Source organism: Stegastes partitus, unplaced genomic scaffold (assembly GCF_000690725.1).
Source record: "Stegastes partitus isolate 25-593 unplaced genomic scaffold, Stegastes_partitus-1.0.2 Scaffold1008, whole genome shotgun sequence".
NCBI lineage: Eukaryota > Metazoa > Chordata > Actinopteri > Pomacentridae > Stegastes > Stegastes partitus.
In genome coordinates this window covers 152061-171889 of record NW_007578739.1, presented here as the reverse complement: position 1 = coordinate 171889, position 19829 = coordinate 152061, and the positions used below count along the sequence as shown (strand labels likewise).

Below are 19829 nucleotides of genomic sequence, written 5' to 3'. Positions count from 1 at the left end.
GATTCAGTGTAAAAAAGCAGTAAAAGGGGGAGAAACATGTGAAACAGCGTAATCTGAGCGCATCCGACTAAACCTGAGCTATAACATCTTTAACCAGTTGACAACAGAGCTACAAAAGCCACTCGGCCGTAGTAATAATCCAATCAGCTGTTTCCGCTGAAAACAAGTGCAGAGATGCAGGAAGTGCAGTGAGAACATACAGGAGGCGATCACGCGTGTCCTCTGTCAGATGTGAGATTGGATTTTTTTACCCCATCCAGAAGGTCAAGTTCTTCATTGTTCCTCAGGCTCATTAAAAACGCTGCGGTGAGGCAGAAAGAAAATCTATTTGGCTGCCGTCACTGCAAATGTCAGAGCTGTTGGAAGAAATTTAGCAGCAATCTGTCATGAAGATCTGCTGCTGCTGACGAGGTCAAAGACATCCGGGTGGAGGGTTCAGTGTCCAGGTGGAAGAATCACCTTCAAACTGCTGAAACATCAACTGTACCTGCAGACACGACGAATGAATGTTTGAGATCACAGACTGAACATTGATAAGAAAACCCAACATCTGTTGGATTCAATGTGTAAAGATGAAAATCTAACATCTATACATTAATTTTTTATGTTGGTTCCTTATTTTTGAATCTACTTCCACCTGAAAGACGCACTTAAATTATTAAATATAAAGGCATAAATGCTTTTCTATCTGTGTGAAAATACACACTTTAACGTTTCCAATTGTCATTTATTGAAGAATTTGCTGCAGTCTTACAGAGTTTTCCTGCTTTGTTCAATTACAACTTGTAAAATCACCACAAACAAGGCATTAATTTACACGGTGACTGTATAAATAACAACAACAACAACGAAAACCAGGTTAAAACTATAAATAAAGTCATCATCACCAAAATCTGCAGCTTTACAAAGAATAATTTGTTGTTCTACAGCGTTTGTCTGTGAAATTACACTTTTTACTGACTTTAAATCAACAAAAAACAATATTTTACTGAAAAAATAAAAACAATGGTAAAGCATTATTTAACAGTTAGTCTTAAAAATGTTCCCACTTTGTAAAATTACAGATAATATTACATCAAAAATCTGTAGCTTCCCAAATAGTCATTTACTTTTTTTTTCAAGTGTAAAAAAACTACATTCACGCCATTTTACTGGAATCAGATTCCCCAGAAGTTCACACACACTGTATAAAAGGACATCAAATCTTTTTTTTTTTCTCACTGTCTGACAAACATGTCGATCAAAGTGGTTTTGATGAAGAATCTAAGCTCAGGTTTGTCAGATGGAACCACACACGACTGCTGGAAAGTTGAAAACTGGACATTTCTGTTGACAGTTTCTGGCTGCGGTCATTTTGGAGATTTGATTTAAAATAATAATTAAAGAACCTGTGAGTGGGTTTTTGGGCTTCAGAGGGTTAAAGTGAGTCACCGATGAATCACCTCATGCATGAATCATAAATCAGCCCAATTTCATCCATTTTGATGAAGAAAATGCAAAAGCAAACTGAGACTCCTTCACAACATCCCACATTAGTTTTTAAGGGAGCTCGTGTTTTATGAAAGGTTCAGGGACCATCAGAAAATTGGAAATTTGATGATTCTTCACATTTTTAGACTTTCTGACTGAAAAAAACAAAACAGTAAAAAGTAACTCATCTGCTGGTTATTTGTGCAACAAACGTTGTTTTATTGGACCGACTGTTTAAAACGTGGAGATAATCAGTTTTAATGTGACAAAGAAAAGCTGAAAATATTCACAGGTTGCTCAGTATCACTGCCTTTAGAGTACATCTTTGACTAATTTGGTAAAAAGTGAAAATATAAAGATGTGTTTTCTGGGATCGGCAGTAAAATATCATCACCTGGTTTCTGATGTTTGTTTTGTTTGTTTTTTGTCTTCAGGGTCTGAAGCCGATGGACTTCAACGGTCTGGCCGACCCGTACGTCAAACTGCACCTGCTGCCTGGAGCCTGCAAGGTAAGACTCACCTGGAAATAAGTAATAACCCAAACAGATTCTGAAATGTGGCTCCAGTTTCCACACAGCAGTGTAAAAATAAAATAAAAATAATGTTTAAATTAAAGCCATAAGCGGCGATGGACGGGTCCTCGCCGTACGATTGTTGGCCTTCATGCACGTCGGGGTTTGGCAGAAACGTGCTCTGGGTGGGACTCTGATCTGGCGTGTCGAGTTTTCGGCCAGATCGGAGCATGTGCGGCCTAGTTATACGCCACTTCCTGTTTAATGGTGAGCCGAGGCGGCGTGGTGTGGTGTGGCAACGCGCTGTGGTTTGGACTCAGAGCACGCTTGTAAAGTTTCAGGCAGAACGGAGCACGTACAGGCCAGTTACACAGCACGTCCTGTTTGATGACGTTTGATGGCACCATGTTTTTTCAAAATGGTGGACTTAAATATATTGATAATTTTGAAAAATCACTGTTTGTAAAGGAGACTGATTCTGGTATTATTTACATTTCAACATCCATCCATTTTCTGTACACCACTTAATCCTCACTAGGGTCATGGGGGGCTGGAGTCTATCCCAGCTGACTCAGGGTGAAGGCAGGGGACACCCTGACAGGTCACCAGTCTATCACAGAGCTACACTTAGAGACAGACAACCAAGCACACTCACATTCACACCTACGGACAATTTACAATCACCAATTAACCTCAACATGTTTTTGGACTGTGTGGGAGGAAGCTGGAGAACCCGGAGAGAACCCACGTTGCACGGGGAGAACATGCAAACTCTACGCAGAAAGATCCCGGGTGTCCTCACCGGGACGCGAACCGGTGACCTTCTAGCTGTGAGGCAACAGTGCTACCCACCTGCACCCCTTTAAGTCAACATGTAAACTAAAACTTATTTCTGTGATTTTATGGGATGTTATTGGTAAGAAATCAGGGAAGTTCTATAAAACTGAAGTAAATTGTTCACATGTGAAACTTAAAACGTATATTTTGTTTGATGTTGGTGAGAATTGAGGCGACTGAAGCTGCAGGTGTTTCTCTGTGACTGAAACTGACGTCGAGCTTCGTTTCTGCTGCAGCTCAGACTTCGTCCATCAAGTTCAGCAACTTGATCAGAGTCCTGCTTCATCTAAGTCCAGACTTTTCACTCAAAGCTGTCAGTCGTTGCTGCAGTTTATCAGTTTGTCAGAGACTTTAAGCTGAAGTTCACTTCGTGTTTGCAGCTTTTATTGACTGAATTCATGGAGGTTTATTCAGACGTAAAAACAGCTCAGACAGCCGAGATGAACGACTTCCTTTGTTTACCGCTGTAGAGAGTCAGTGAACACACATGTTGGGTTTACACTGACGGTTTGAAATGCTCCTACTGAGGTTATTTTATGGCTTCTCTGTTTGAGAAACGGTGACGTTCAGGTTTCTGCAGCTGGTTTCAGGAGCTTCAGAAGCTGCTTGAAAACCATGAAATGAATAAATAAACTCTGAACGGATCGATTGTTGTTCTGAAGGACGCTGAATGCAAACTTCTGACAAGTGTAAACTTCTGCACAAAGAAGGTTCCTTCAAGGTTTCTCTACAGAAATAGCTTCAACGTTTCTATATTTCGACATGATCACTGACATGTTGAGTCTGAACAGAGCTGCATGGAGATTAGATGTTGGTTTCTTTTGCCAGCGCAGCAGGAAGGTTGGCTTTCTGGAATAAGTACAAAAATATTGTGCGAATATTGGAGAATATTTTTTATCTTATATCACGGAAACATCCTTCAAGTCTTTCACCCGAGGATCTCATTCTGTTGGTTCAGAACAAAGCTGCTCTGAGCTTCACGGCAGAAACAAAGACCAGAAGAGTGAGAAGAGAGGGAAGAAGAAGCTACTAAACTGAGGAATATTTCGAGCAGAGTTCAGAGGACGCGGCAGCATCAGGCCCATCAGGGACCAAAGTCGGGCCCCTGTGAGGTCAAACGTCCAGAACTGGAGCAGGATTTAAAAAAACAAGCTGCTGTGGAGCTCAGCCAGCGATGTGTTCACTGCCCCGGTGTTAAAACCCTGCAGCAGGTTTACAGGAGCAGAATAAAAAGCGCTGCAGAGAGAAAAACCATGAAGAAGCTTCTCCAAACCTCATACAGAAGTAAAGAGGAACACCGAAGAGAAGCTTCAGAGCTGTTAAAGTCACCAGACGACGTCTGTCAGTGAAGCAGCGTTTACATGACGACTCTCTCTATTGGTATACTTTCTGGCTGGCAATTGTGTTATTTTGGAGATTTTCTTTTTAAAATAACATGTTTTCAAACCCATTGGTGGGTTTTGGAGTTTACATGTGTTGTAAAGACGATAAAGAAGGTTTGTTGTGATTTTCAAAGTCCTGGCATGAAGAATTTTTGAGTTATTTTTATTTAAATATGACTAATTTTTCAGATGGACCCACATCACATGCATGATGTGTTCAAGGGCGGTCGGAAAGTTGAAAATCCAATAATTCTTTTGGTTTTTACACTTTGTGGCTGATGAATGGTTTCATTTTGGAGATTTCTTTTAAAGATAACATGATTGTCAAAGCTGCTGGTGAATCTAGAAGCTCAGTGAGTTAAACTACTGCTTATCGTGGGTGCGTAATTAAATCTTTCCGTCTGTGGCTCCCCTAATGTTCGACCTAGAAGTCTAGAACGTGACACAGGTCTTGTAGAGAAGGTGAAGAAAGTTTGTTGTGATTTTCAAAGTTCTGGCACAAAGCATTTTTGAGTTATTGTTATTTAAACATGACTAATTTTTCCGGAACCACACATGATACGTTCAAGGGCGGTCGGAAAGTTGAAAATCCGATGATTCTTTTTGTTTTTACACTTTGTGGCTGATAAATGGTGTCATTTATTTTAAAGACAACATGTTTTTCAAACCTGCTGGTGAATCTAGAAGCTCGGTGAGTTAAACTACTGCTTAACGTGGGTGCGTAATTAAATCTTTCCGTCTGTTGCTCCCCTCATGTTCCACCTACAAGTCTGGAACTTGACACAGGTCTTGTAGAGAAGGTTTGTTGTGATTTTAAGAATTCTGGCACAAAGCATTTCAGAGTTATTGTCATTCAGATAAGACTCTTTCTGATTTCACAGTGTGTGGCTGATAAATGGTGTCGTTGTGCTTTAAAGATAACACCTCGTTCAAACCTGCAGACACATTTTTGGGTTCAAGGGGTTAAAGTTTCATGATTTTATTGAATTTCTCACGTCTTAAATGAACTATTTCTTGGTTATTTTGCTTGCTTTCTGGTTTGCGTTGGTGTCTGCACCTACGACTCTGAAGTGATGAAGCCATTATTGTGGAAAACTCAATAAAAAGCTCAAAATGATGACTAAGAGTCTGCAGGGAGGCTCCACATTAGCTGAATTATCAACCTGCACTCCATTAAATTCCACTATAAATTCAGTTTGGCTCAGATTTAAAGTATTAAGACACGTTTGCTGCATTTTTCTGAGCTGCTGTGTGGAGCTGCAGAGGCTGAAATGCCAAATTGAAATCGCTCATTATCAACGCGTGTGTGCATCTCTGTGTGTTTTTCAGGCCAATAAGCTGAAAACGAAGACGATCCGTAACTCCCTGAACCCGGTGTGGAACGAAACGCTCACCTACGTGGGCATCACGGAGGAGGACATGCACCGGAAGACGCTCAGGTGTGTGTGCGCTCACATCAACACACATGTGTGTGTGTGTGTGTGTGTGTGTGTGTGTCGGGTAATTTACACTTTCATCAGATCTCATTTCAGAGCGATTACTGCTACAGCCATTAATCAGGACGCCTTGACATTCACATGCAGAGCCCAGTTTGTCATCCCTCATTAATTAAAGTGTCGGAGCAGAATCCTGCGGAGCGTCCGAACGCATCGCCACGATTCATGAGGCCGAGTGATGCTTTTAGTGTTTTCCACAAACAGCCGTCAGCCGGCATCAAAGTGCAGCGTAATCAGAAGTGTCACGGGGAGAAATTCTATGTTTTTACAATGAAGTCTGGCCTGTGTTTCTACATAATGCAGCCAGAGAAGATTTATCAGCAGCAGAGAGATCAGATGATGAAGGAGGGAGTCGGAAAAATGTCCTCCATCTACAAAAATGTCCTGACGTTTTACAAATGTCCTACATTTCTAAAAGGAATAATTATAATAAAATCTTCACTTAATAAAAATGTCCTCCATCTACAAAAATGTCCTCACTATACAAAAATGTCCTGACTTTTTAAAATGTCCTACATTTCTAAAAGGAATAATAATAATAAAATCTTCACTTAATAAAAATGTCTTGCAAAAATGCTCTGAATCTATAAAAACTATTGTTTAAACAGTGGATAAAAACACTTTACAAAATGTCATGACTTTACAAAATGTCCTGTTTTGTAAAAAATGATGTCCCCACTTTACAAAAATAGCCTAAATTTAAAATTCACAAAAACTTTGCCAATTATTTTACAAAAATATTCCACTTTCTAGAAATGTCCTGTTATCTTTAAAAATGCCCCTACCTTTGAAAAATGTCCTCAATTAACAAAAATGGCCCTTACTTTACTTACTTTACAAAAATCTAAATTGTTCTGAAATACTAAAATAAAATAAAATAAAAATAAAATAAAATAAAATAAAATAAAATAAAAAATGTCCCCATTTACTTGACAAAAGAAGATTAAACAAAAGTTCCTACTTCACAAAATGCCGTGACTTTACAAAAAATGTCCTCACTTCCTGTACAAAAAATGTTCTGAAATTCCTAAAAAAAAAAGTCCACACTTTACTAAAATGTTTTAAGTTTACAAAAACTTTGCCCATTACTTTACAAAAATTTTCCACTTTCTAAAAATGTGCTGTCATCTTTAAATGTCCCTACCTTTGAAAAATGTTGTCAATATGAAAAAAATAAAAATAAAAAAAAGTCCCCAATTTTTAATCATGACCCCACTTTACAAAAACATCCTGATTTTCCTAAAGCGACATTCTTTTCTTAAAAATCTCCAGAACATCTAGAAATGTTTCTCCTCTTCCTAAAATGTCCTCACGTTATAAAACTGTCCCCTCATCAGTCACATTCTGAATTTGGTGAATAAGTTTAATGAATCGCAGCAGGACTCTACTGAATGTGTGGAGTCTGGTGTGCTTCTGTTCAGAGAGTTTCTATGAGCCTCCCGGTGGTAAATGATGGATGAGTGCTTCTGAAGGCGACTATAATCAAAAGAAGTGTGAAATAACAGAGCAGGAAGCCTTTAATTACCGAGCTCAGGAGCAAACCTTTAATCTGAGACGAACATGCAGCAAAGCCGGCGTGTAATTGTGATCGAGCCTCTCAGGAATCGAGTAAAAAAGACCGTGTTGCTCAACAAGCATCTGCAGAAACATGGCGGCGGGTTTGTCCTGAGGCCGAACGCTGCTGAACTCAGGATTATCAGAGACTCAGCAGCTGAGATCTGTTCAAACAACTTCTAGAGTTTCTGCACAAAGAGAAGCAGCAGAACTCTGTGGAGGTGTTGCTTCATTTCATTTGCTTTTTGTCCTCAGTTGGCCTGTTCCTCTGTTACATCTGTTCACGTCTCTGCTGTGCAACATCACGCATTCAAAATAAAAGTAAAATGTTGATTGTCAGGCAGCTGCTGAGCACTTTTCTGTCGTTTCTGAGGAACTTTGTTTTGGTGAAAATGCAAAAATTCAAAGTAAATTTATCTGAAAGTAAATCTGTCCTCACTTTTAAACAGTGTCTGTACTTTTAAAAAACATCATCATCACTAAAAAAAAAAAGTGCTCTTACTTTGAAAAACAAGTCTTTAAAATGTTCAGATTTTCAAAACATGTCCTCATTTTGGAAAATATGTCAAAATTTAACTACAATGTCTACACCGAGTTCTTAACAAGTTTTTACTCAATTTCTAAAAAATGTTCCTGGCTTTCAAGGAACTTCCTAGTGTTCTAAAAAAAAATGTCCAGAATGCCAAAAAGAAAAAGAAAAAATAAAAGAAAGAAAAAGAAAAAGAAAAAAGACTTTCCCCATGTTAAAAAAAACTTCTAGCTTTTCATATATCTTCAGAATCTCTCTTAAAAAATTTTTTAAAAGTACACACTTTAAAAAAAAATCCTTTACGTTCTAAAAATGTGTTTTGAAGAATATCTTGAATTTCTAAAAAAAAAAAAAAAGTCTGAAAAGCTTCTGAGTTCAAATAAAATGCCCCATTTTAAAAAAATAAAAAATGCTCATGTTGCTTAAATGTCAAAAAAAACAAAAAACCCACGCTTCATTAAAAAAGTCTCTTGCTTTTTAAAAAATTTCTAATAAAAAATAATGTCGCTACCTTTGAAAAATGTCTGCAATTTTTAAAAAAGCTCCTAATTTCTAATCATAATCCCACATTATAAAAGCATCCGGACTTTCCTAAAACATCCTTTTTCTAAAACTAAACAATGTCTTGAATTAAAAAAAAACAAAAAGTCTGAAAATGTTCTGAGTTTACAAAAATGTCCTTACTTTGGAAAAAAATGCTCCATTTGAGAAACAAAAAGTGCCAATGTCCTTTAAATGTCTGGAATTTTCAAAATAAGAAAAAAAAAATCCATGCTTCACTAAACCCCCGCCCAAAAAACGGTCTAATATTTTAAAATCTTTCCACTTTCCACAAATGTCCTGAATCCTAAATATGTTCTCACATCAACACATGTAGAAATAATATAAAATGTTCCACTTTCTAGAACCTTTGAGCTGTTTACGTCCCGTCGTCTTTCCTGGACTTTAACCGAAGCGTCTGAGCAGCTGAAGCCTGAAGTTTTCTTTCTAAACACGTGAAGTCTGTCCTCTGCTTCCTGAGTCCTGGAGCACATCGCTACACAACAAACATACATCCAGCTGTAAACATTCACCAGCAGCAGGATGTCAGCGGCTGTCGGCTGCAGAGAATCATTTGGACACGCTGAGAGACAAACTGACCTTCCTGTGATTCAGACCTTCGTGCCGACGACCTGCTTTCAGGCTCCGCTGGGATTTTACTCTTCGCTCCTCGTCAGCTCAGAAACACGAGCGAGAAAAGACATTTAGCGGTTTATCCTCAGAGGAAGAAGAACGTGAGCTGCTGCTGTGGTCTCTCTGTGAGGTTTAGACGGTCAGGAGGAGACACTTCTGGAAAGGGAAAGACTTCTTTATCACAAAACATCCACTGTCTAAAAAATATCCCACTTTCTTCCAACCCAGTTCCCCAAAAAGCTACAAAATGTAAATAAAAGCAGTAAGAATTAACCTAGAAAATAGTACAAAGAAGTGTTTTTAAAATATCAGCAAAGTGACGCCATTCCTAGGACTTTTTTTTCCCATTTTGGAGAGGTGTTGTTGCATCAGCTTTAAAACAAGCAGATATTTTGCATACAGTTCCTCAGTTTCTATATTTAATATGTAGGGGAAAAAGTAGAAAATCTGACGTATTTGTTTCTTTTTACAAGCAGAAAAAAATGGTCAGATTTTCAACTTTCCCACTGTCCTTGAACATATCACGTGTGCTGTGTGGCTTCATCTGGGGGAAAAAAAGCACAAAATGTTCTAACTAAATAACTAAAGAATTAATCTTCTCACAAATCTGCTACTTGTTGTTGATTTCTGAAAAACATTTCAAGCAACACATTTCAAAAAAGTTGTGGCACAGAAAAAGTGATTTGTAAATCCTTGACAGCCTAGAAAATAGGAAAAAGAATGATTCTACTTTTTTTAATTACCAAAATCTCACAATTTAGTAGCCAGAAACTGTAAAAACAGAAAGAAAAATTGCCAGATTTTCCGCTTTCCCACTGTCCTTGAACATATCATGTGTGCTGCGTGGGTCCATCTGGATAAAAACAAACAAAACAAAATGTTCCAACTAAATAACTAAAACGTGTTTTATGCCACAACTGAAAAACATTTCAAGCAATATATTTCAAAAAAGTTGTGGTTTGCAAATCATCGACAGCCGAGAAAATAGTTTTAAAAGAATTTTTAAAAAAAGATTTTATTTTTTTAAATTACCAAAATCTCACAGTTTAGCAGCCAGAAACTGTAAAAACAGACAAAAAAAGTCTGATTTTCAGCTTTGTGACCGTCCTATGTGCTGTGTGGGTCCATCTGGAGAAATGGTCTCATTTGGTATGAAGCTAAAACACAACCTGAACTATTCATCCATTATCTATACACCTCTTAATCCTCACTAGGGTCATGGGGGGCTGGAGTCTATCCCAGCTGACTCAGGGTGAAGGCAGGGGACACCCTGGACAGGTCACCAGTCTATCACAGGGCTACACTTAGAGACAGACAACCAAGCACACTCACATTCACACCTACAGACAATTTAGAATCACCAATTAACCTCAACATGGTGTTGGACTGTGTGGGAGGAAGCTGGAGAACCCGGAGAGAACCCACGCTGCACGGGGAGAACATTCAAACTCCACGCAGAAAGGTGTCCTCACCGGGATGCAAACCGGCGACCTTCTAGCTGTGAGGCAACGGTGCTAACCACTGAACCACCTTGCAGCCCAAACCTGAACTACACTGATTCAAAAACATTAATTTTTATGACTTATAAGACATTTATAATAAATCATATTTCAATAAGTAAAACCTGCTTTTCTCACAGTGACTGAATGTGATCAGAGGGTTCAATAAAGAGGCTCAGCGCTGGACCAGTCTTCATCACAACAAAGTGGTTTTCACATCAGAACCTGGTTCCAGTCTAAATCAGGCTCGTGGTTCCAGGGTTCAGAGTAACATTTGGTTCAGGTAGAAATGTAAAGATTCCATCTGTGCGGGCGGCCGACCTTTAACAGCTTCATCTCCAAAGGCTGCAGATCTCATTCTGCCTCGCTTCATAAATAATAGAAAATCACTCAGAGAGGTCAGCGCCGCCACACGTCGGCCGCTCCTCTTTATGAATACATTTTCTGTGATTGTGTTTGTCATGAAAACACAGTTTGGTGTCGCTTCGCCTCACGTTCTGTTTACCGGCACATTTAAAATGCTCTTTGTGTGGCTTTAATCCTGCCGCTGTAATTCTCCCGTCGCCGAGCTGCTGCACTCTGATCTGATGAGCTTTATTGAAAAGCACAAAAGGCTGCGCTGCCAGCAGTGTATCTGAAAGAGGCTGCGCTGTTTGCTGATGATGAAGCTGCAGTTTTCAGGAGGAAAAGAAACTCTGAAGGAAACATGAAAATGCTGCGAATCTCTTGTGGTGACAAGATGAAGGAGCTGCTTTCATTCATTGCCTCCTTTCTTGTCTCTGCTGTGGTGAAGCTGTGGATAGATCTCTGAACATCTGGATGCTGAAGTGTTCCCTCGTTCTTCTTTGTAAAACTGTTCAAACTCTGTCAGGTTACACAGAGATCATTAGTGAACAGACCTTTTCAAGTCCAGACACAAATTCCCAGTTGGTCTGAGCTCTGACTCGGCCTCCAGAACCTTGTTGTCTTTAAACTTTTTGGCTGTTTGCTTCGGCTCATTGTCTTGATGGAAAAACACATTTTCTCTTGAGTCACAGTCCTCTTCCAGACTGCATCAGGTTGTCCTCCAGGAGTTCTCTATACTTTGCTGCATTCATTTTACCCTCTACCTCTACACCCCTTCCAGGACCTGCTGCTGAGAAGCATCCCCACATCATGATGCTGCCACCTCCATGCTTCACATCATGATGCTGCCACCTCCATGCTTCACAGTGGGGGATGGTGTCAGTCAAAAAGCTCCATTTTGGTCTCATCAGACCAAAGAACCTTCTTCCAGTTGACTTCAGAGTCTCCCACATGTCTTCTGATGAACTCTAGTCCAGATTTAATATGAGCTTTTTTCTCTTTGTCACTCTCCCATAAAGCTTTGACAGGTGTTGTATGAACACTCTCTCCCGTCTCAGCTGCTGAAGCTTGTAACTCCTTCAGAGGACTCATAGGGGTCTTGGTGGCCTCCATCACTCGTCCCCTTCTTGCTCAGTCACTCAGTCGTTGAGGACTGATTTACACATGCGCCATGTTCCTTCCATGTCCTAATGATGGACTTAACTGAACTCTATTCTCCGACTTGGAAACTTTCTTGTATCCATTTGCTGACTTGTTCTTTTCAAAAACCTTTTCACTGAAGTGTTCTTTTATCTTCATGTTGTAGTTTTATCCAGGGGTACTGCTTCCTTCCCGACACAGGAGTCTTTATTCTACAATCACTGAGACACATTCACTGATGATTCACTGTAACGGGGTGAACACTTTGGCCTCTGTCACATTTTATATTTTTAATTGAAGACATTCCTTTGTAGAAACCTCTTTTCACTTTGACATGACTTCTCTCTTGTCACAAAAGGCCAAATTATACTCAACACAATTCAATGTCAAACAAAATAATAAAAGGAGAAAACTTCAAAGAGGGGGAACACTGTTTATATTCAGCGCATACCGGGACAGTAGAAGATGAGTAAGTGTGTGGACTCGGCAGCTCTCTGTGATCAGCAGCATCATCCTGACATTTACTGTATAACTGCAGCTCCTCCACTTTGATCTCGATCACACGATGACCTTTTTCAAAGCTGCTGAGAGCCTCTTCTTCATCAGGAGGAGGTTCTCTCTGCGCCACCTGCTGCTTACGGAGGCGTTTTATCATCGAGGGTAGAAGGAGGATCTGAGTCACTGAAGGAAAATCCCACAGGAAGATGTGTCCTCATTATCTGCTGCTTCTTGATTCAGTTACAGTCAAACGTCCAGTCAGAGGAGGAGCTCAGCAGCAAAGGTCCTCGTCCACGGTGTGATCCACGGGTTTCCTGCTGAGAAACGCAGCCGCAGAGATGAAACGAACAGGAGACGCATGCAAATGATGATTCACATCCTCAGTTTAGTGCTGAAGATGAAGACAAAGAAGAAGTCACATTAGATCAGATTAGATTCATCTAAAAGTGAATTTATTAAACTGTGAATCTACTGGAAGCATTTTGCTTGTGAAGAAGAACTGATGTCCAGTTTATCAATGAACAAACAGAGAAAAAATCAAGTCAAGTTTATTCAGGTTCACCTCAGGAATTTCATCTGCCTTCCTCCCCTTGTCTCCTTGTCTCATCTCCTTGTCTCCTGTCTCCTTGTGTCCTCATCTCTTTGTTTCCTTGTCTCCTTGTCCCATTTTCTCATCTCCTTGTCTCCTTGCCTTGTCTCCTTGTCTCATCTCCTTGTCTCCTGTCTGTTTGTTTCCTTGTCTCTTTGTCTCCTTGTCTATTTGTCTCATTGTCCTGTCTTCTCATCTCCTTGTCTCCTCTCCTTGTCTCCTGTCTCCTTCTGTCCTTGTTTCTTTGTCTCTTTTTCCCGTGTCTTATCATCTCCTTGCCTCCTTATTGCTTTGTCTGCTGTGTCCTTATCTCTTTGTCTCCTTGCCTCCTGACTTCTTATCTCCTTGTCTCCCTGTATCTTTGTCTCCTGTCTCCTTGTCTCCTTGTCTCCTCGTCCAGGTTGACCGTTTGCGACGAGGACAAACTGACGCATAACGAGTTAATCGGAGAATCCAGAGTTCCTCTGAAACGAGTGAAACCTGATCAGACGAAGCATTTCCACACCTGCCTGGAGCATCCGCCTCCGGTAACACAGCAGACACACAACAGACACACAACAGACACGCGTAGCGTAATATATGTATAATAGAATTTAAATGTGAAAGAGCAGCTCCAGCTGTTCAGATGAGTCCTGGTATAAACACACAGGATGTATAATTTATGAGTGCATTTTGTTTTGTAATGTCAGGAGATTACGATACATACGTATTAATACTGGACAGATTTGTCTAAGCAGAAACGCTATATTACAGAGTTTTTAAATACACAAAATATTTACGATTCACTGCTACGAACTCTAAAGCTATAAACACATTGTTCTGTGTCCTGTCTGGTTCTACTCTCCTCAGCTTCCCTCTCCGACTGCGATGGGTGAAGCCCTTCGAGGAATCTCCTGCTACTTACGAGAGGCAAGTCTCCATCCATCACTATGACTTTTATATGTATGTATGTACTGTATCCTCACCTGCAGGCTTCTGCTGACAAACATCACATCTGCAGGTTTGTTGCTCATCAGAACGACGGATCAGAATCAAATTAACTGACTCTGATCTTATTTCTGGCTTAGAGGGAACGTTTCCTGGATGTTCTCTAAAGGTTCAGCACACAGCAATCTATAGGAACTATTTAGGAAAGGTTCATTTGAGCATTTGAGCTGTTTTAAAAGACAAAAAAATAAATGTTAACAATGACAAAAACAAACAAAAAAAAAGATATTAGAAAATGGAAAAAAAGTCAGAAATGACTCAAAATTGGTCCAAAATGACTGAGAACTGTTTCAAGATGCCAAGAATCTGATTCAAAGAGTCAAAAACATGCATAAAGGTGTTTAAACTGTGTCCAGAATGACTCAAAAGTGTCCAGCATGATTCTAAACTGCTGCAAAATGATGAAGAAAACATTTAAAATGACAGAATTTGTTCACAATGACTCAAATGTGATTCAAAATAACAGAACTAATTGTCCAAAATGACCTAATCTGTCTAAAACTGAACTGTTTGTGTCCAGAATGAATTACAATTTGTTGAGAGTGACTCCAAAATGACTAATTTTGTCCAAAACAAGCACACTGACAGAAACTAGAAGCTGTTATCGTTAAAACAAAGTCTCACGTGTTAATTTGAGCCTCGCTGTTCGCTGCTTTTCCATCTACTAAACAGGGATTTAACTAATTCTGCAACAAGAGGCTTGATTTGTGTAAATGATTCATTTCTGAAAGCTGCTGTGTGTTTCTACCGTTTGGTAGATTCACGTCAAATCTTTTGGTTTAAATCGTTGGCTTCCTAACGAGGACGGTTGTCATGACGAATAAATCCTGCTGCTCATGAATTAAGGAACAAAAAGGATCCCGAGTGACTCAGAGATGTTGGTGGAACTAATGGAACAATGAAGCCGAAGGTGTTGATTCAGTCACAGGACAGAAGGAGGAAACATGGAGCTGATGAAGGAACAGGCTGAGCTGATGTTTGATGACGTCGACTTTCACCTGCAGCCTGAACATCTGGATTCATTCACACAAACCTGGAGAAGAAACAGAAACACAGAGGACACAAATCTAATCGTCACAACAACAACTGATCACAGGTTGTCCATTTTATACTTCAAGCTAAAAAAAAAAAAATTTGTCCAAAATGTCAAAAAACTGGTCTAGAATGACTCAATCCTACCAAATACCAAATATATTGAAAAGGAGTTGAAAACAGAGTAACTCAAAATTAGTTTGTGACCAAAGAAAGTCCTGAATGGCTCAAAACTGATGTAGAAGGATGTATACTTGTCTACAATCACACAAAAATGGTTCAAAATTACTCTAAACATATTCATTATGACAAAAATATATATCGATAGTTACTTGAACTTTGTCCAAAATGACTCCAACCTGATTCAAAATGACAGAAAATTGTCCAAAATGACTCAATGACTGAACACAGTGATCAAAACTAATGGTCCAAGAGTTTCATAATGAAAAAAAAAAAAGTCCAAAATGAGTCCATATGACTTGAAATTACCCAAAATGACAAAGAAATGTGCAACTCGACAAAAAAATGCTGAAAGTTACTCCAAAATTTTCAAGAATGACTCCAAATTTGTATAAAATGAGTCAAAAAACTGTAAAGACGACTCCAAGCTGATTCAGAATGACAAAGAAAACTTCAAAACGGACTAGAAAACTGGTACGAAATGACCAAAAAAGTCCAAAATGTCTCAAAATGTATTTCAAATACAGAAAGGTTTTCTGAAATAACTCCAAAATAGTCCAAAATAGGGGCTGCAAGGTGGCTCGGTGTTTAGCATCGTTGCCTCGCAGCTAGAAGGTCGCCTGTTTGTGTCCCGGTGAGGACACCCGGGATCTTTCTGTGTGGAGTTTGCATGTTCTCCTCGTGCAGTGTGGGTTCTCTCCGGGTTCTCCGGCTTCCTCCCACACAGTCCAAAAACATGTTGAGGTTAATTGGTGATTCTAAATTGTCTGTTGGTGTGAATGTGAGTGTGCTTGGTTGTCTGTCTCTAAGTGTAGCCCTGTGATAGACTGGTGACCTGTCCAGGGTGTCCCCTGCCTTCACCCTGAGTCAGCTGGGATAGACTCCAGCCCCCCACGACCCTAGTGAGGATTAAGGTGTATAGATGATGGATGGATGGTCCAAAATAAGTCTAAACTTATTCAAAATGATTTTAAAAATGTATCCAAAATGACCTGAACATTGTCCAGAATGAATTCAATTTTTTTCCCAAAATGAGCCAAAAGCTGTAAAGAATGACATCAAGTTAATTCAAAATAACGAGAAAATGTCAAAAATGACAAAGAAACTGAGACAAAATGACAAGAAAAGAATTCAAAATGAAGCCCTGAAGCTGTTCATACAAATTTATGTGTGAAATAACTTCACCAGCAGCTCTGAGGACAAACTCTGAGGATCAGAGACACTGTGGAGGATTCAGAAACACCAGAGTCTCCAGCAGCAAAACCATTAAAACTCTAAACGAGACAATCGATGAGCGTCGGTGACTCAGTGATGAATCTGCTCCAAATGAAGCTGCTTCCATTTAATTCACAGCAGAACCGCTTTCACTGAATGAATCTGCAGCCTCCTAAAGAAAAAAAAAAGTCTGTTCAAGAGTCCAGGTTCTGCACATTAAAGGTTTTGTGGTTTTATTAGAACCAGTTCTCTTGGTTTTACTTGACTGCAGCTCTTCTCCTGGCAGCGAAGAAAAAGACGTGAAGTTCGAAGCTTCACGTCGTGTCTTTGAATTCTCAGCCGGAGCTGAAAGCAGCAGGACAGAAAAACTCTGATTCTTTCTCATCTCGACGCATCGAGGACGCAACAAAGAGTCCCGTCGGCTTCCTGCGGTCCGACTTCCACTCCTTTGTGGGAGTGAACTCGTCGTCTTTTCCTCCGTCGGATGAGTTTGTCTCTCATTTATGTGGAGGCTTCTCTGGTCCAGATGCTGCTCTCTGACCTCAAACAGCTCCTTTATTTCTTCAAAACAGGAAGAAAGTTCAGCGTCTTCTCTCAACTAAACATTCTGTCCATCAGTCTGATCGTCTCTCGTTAATTCACCCCAAAAATATGTGAATTATTTTAGGAATCTTTGCATCGTAACAAGTGTTCACGTCACCGGGTTCAGTGATAGAAACTGTAAAAACAGGAACGAGTGACAAGTGTTGCCATCAGGAAGAAATAACCCAAAGACAGGTTCAAATCATTTCATCAGAATGACTTTATGCTTCATCTTATTTAAGAATAAATGATAAATTCTGCAAACAACAACAAAAACCTGAAGAAAAACAAAACACAAAACATCAGAGGATACAAAACTGTTCCAAAAAGACATGAAATGGCCTGAATAAGACGTAAAACGACCAAATCAAGAAAAAAATAGACACAAAACGAGAGAAGTGAGACGCAAAATGAGAAAGACGACAAAAATCTGACACAAAATTTGAAGAGAATGTAAGTAAAATGAGAAAAAAAAGAGAAATAACAGACAAAGTGAGAAGCAAAATAAGAAAAACTAGAGATGAGAAATGAGAAAAAAGAAAAATGAGATGCAACATGAGAAAAACAAAACAGACACTGAACATTAAAACTGAAAATCCAGAGTGTCTGATCTTGTTGTCAGCAGAGTAAAGCTCTCATCACAATTATCCTCGTTATAAACTCTAACTGCGACCATTTCCAGAAAATCCAACCGTCATGACGTGTCTCAGTTTTCTGTTGGACTCTTCCAGACCTGAGAACCTCCCAAAGACTTCATCTGTGATCTGCTGATATCAGTCCGTCAGTCACAACCTGCAGCCGATCTGAAGGTTTATTACAGCAGCAGGATGATGTGCGGCTGATTAAAGCGTCGTGTTCACAATCACCTCAGACGGAAATAAATCACTGTGATCATAAAACCTGACGTTCAGTTCACTGTCATCTGCTGTCAGAGTGTCACAATCAAAGCACGCTCTGGAAAACATGGCCGCCGTGTTGTTCTCACACACTTCAAACAAAATAACTAAAACATCTGTCAGTTTACACAATATGTCCTGTTTATGCTACAGATTTTTTTCTATGTTTAAAAAAAAAACACACACAAATGTGTCACATTATAAAAATAGACTAAATTCATGTTAAAAAAGTTTTTAATTAATTTTTGAACAATTTCCTGTTATTTTAAAGACTGTACCTCTTTTATTAAATTGGAAATAAAAATTAGTAAATTATCAGAAAAAAAAAATTTGACTTACATGTTAATTGTACAAAAATGGACCCAAACTGTAAATAAAAAAATATTTTTGCCAAAAAGTTTTTATTATCTATGCAATTACACTTTTTTAAAGCTATTTAAATTAGGAAAATATATCATTACTTTACAGATATTTGCTGTTATTTTCACAGTTTTAACAGTTTGTAAAAGTAATTTGTAATATCTGTAATTTTACAAAAATATTTCCTGTTTATTCCACAGATTTTTTTCCTTTTTTTTTTTTTTTTAAATACACACAAATACATCAATCAAGATACAAAAATAAATTAAATTTACATGTCTACACTGTCTCAAAATCTACTTTTTCAACAGCATTTCACTATTTTTTTTACAGAAATTACTGTTATTTTAACTTAAAATTTTCTATAATGGAATCATTAAACCACGTATCTGTCACTCACACAAAAAACTATTTTGATTTTTTAGCTTTCTCTTAGATTTATTAAAGTTCCTCTGCAAAAATAAACACACAGGAACTTGATTTATCAGTTCTGATGATGTAGAAAGTTGTGTGAATTAATTTTTTTTTTTTTAAGATTCATGGCCTTTACAGTTAACATTTAAATTCTATTGTCTGTAATTAACAAAACTTTTTTTAAAAATTCCAAAAAACTCTGTGTAACACCACTATATTTTTTTTTTTTAAAAATGACAGTAAAAAATATTTAAAACATGAGCTGAACTCTGATTTTGTGAATTTGTCCATCAGACAGGTTTCAATAGACATGATCAAATATTCTGAGCAGATTTCAAACCTCATTTAGCTTCCAAATGGGAAACCTGTGAATGCAGATTCTGACAAGTGAAGAAAACGTTTCTGAGCAGAGTTTCATCAGCCTTTCTCTCCACTCTTCACCTGCTTGATCAGATCAGACTTCAGGCTCCAGTAGAACATTTTAGTTCAGATTCCTGCAGCGTTCAGGTGAAGCCTCAGCAGTGTTCACGTGTTCTAACAAACACAGACGCAGGTTTTCATTCGTCCTGTTTGCAGCCAATTGACCTGGACTCAGCGACAAACAGCAGCTTTACTTCATGAAAAACAACAGCAGAGCTTCTCGGTGGATTCCGGGAGTCTGTCTCTGGTCCGTCTCACTCTTCCCCTGCAGAAATAAAGCAGTTCGAATAATTGGAAATGTAATGAAATGAAAAGCTCTTGTGGAAGCTTTTCAACCTTGACGAGAAAGTCGAATTAAACTAATTGGTAGCATCGCAAAATGTGTCTAATTAGGAGGTTCAGCTCCAAAACATCAGAATTTATTACACAGTAAACTGAATTCCACTTAATTCATATTTTTTTCTGCTGTTGATAATCATTATTTATCCTGTAAACTGCTGGTGGAGTGAAAGCACAGCTGCTGTCAATCAGAATGACAAGGACACACCTCTTTAACTGCTGTCAATCAAATAGGGACACGCCCCTCCAGCTGCTCTCAGCCAAATAAGGACACGCCCCTCTAGCAGCTGTCAATCAAATAAGGACACGCCCCTCCAGCTGCTCTCAGCCAAATAAGGACACGCCCCTCTAGCAGCTGTCAATCAAATAAGGACACGCCC

General features: G+C 39.0%; 1 protein-coding gene across 1 annotated transcript in view; it reads left to right on the top strand.

Annotated features, from left to right (window-relative positions):
- Positions 1-19829, top strand: part of doc2a (double C2-like domains, alpha) — a 41423-nt gene that overhangs the window by 9737 nt on the left and 11857 nt on the right. The window contains exons 3-6 of the mRNA XM_008294941.1: positions 1905-1979; positions 5531-5640; positions 13425-13551; positions 13874-13933. Of these exons, the coding sequence (XP_008293163.1) occupies positions 1905-1979; positions 5531-5640; positions 13425-13551; positions 13874-13933 (372 nt within the window). The remainder of the gene's footprint in view (positions 1-1904; positions 1980-5530; positions 5641-13424; positions 13552-13873; positions 13934-19829) is intronic.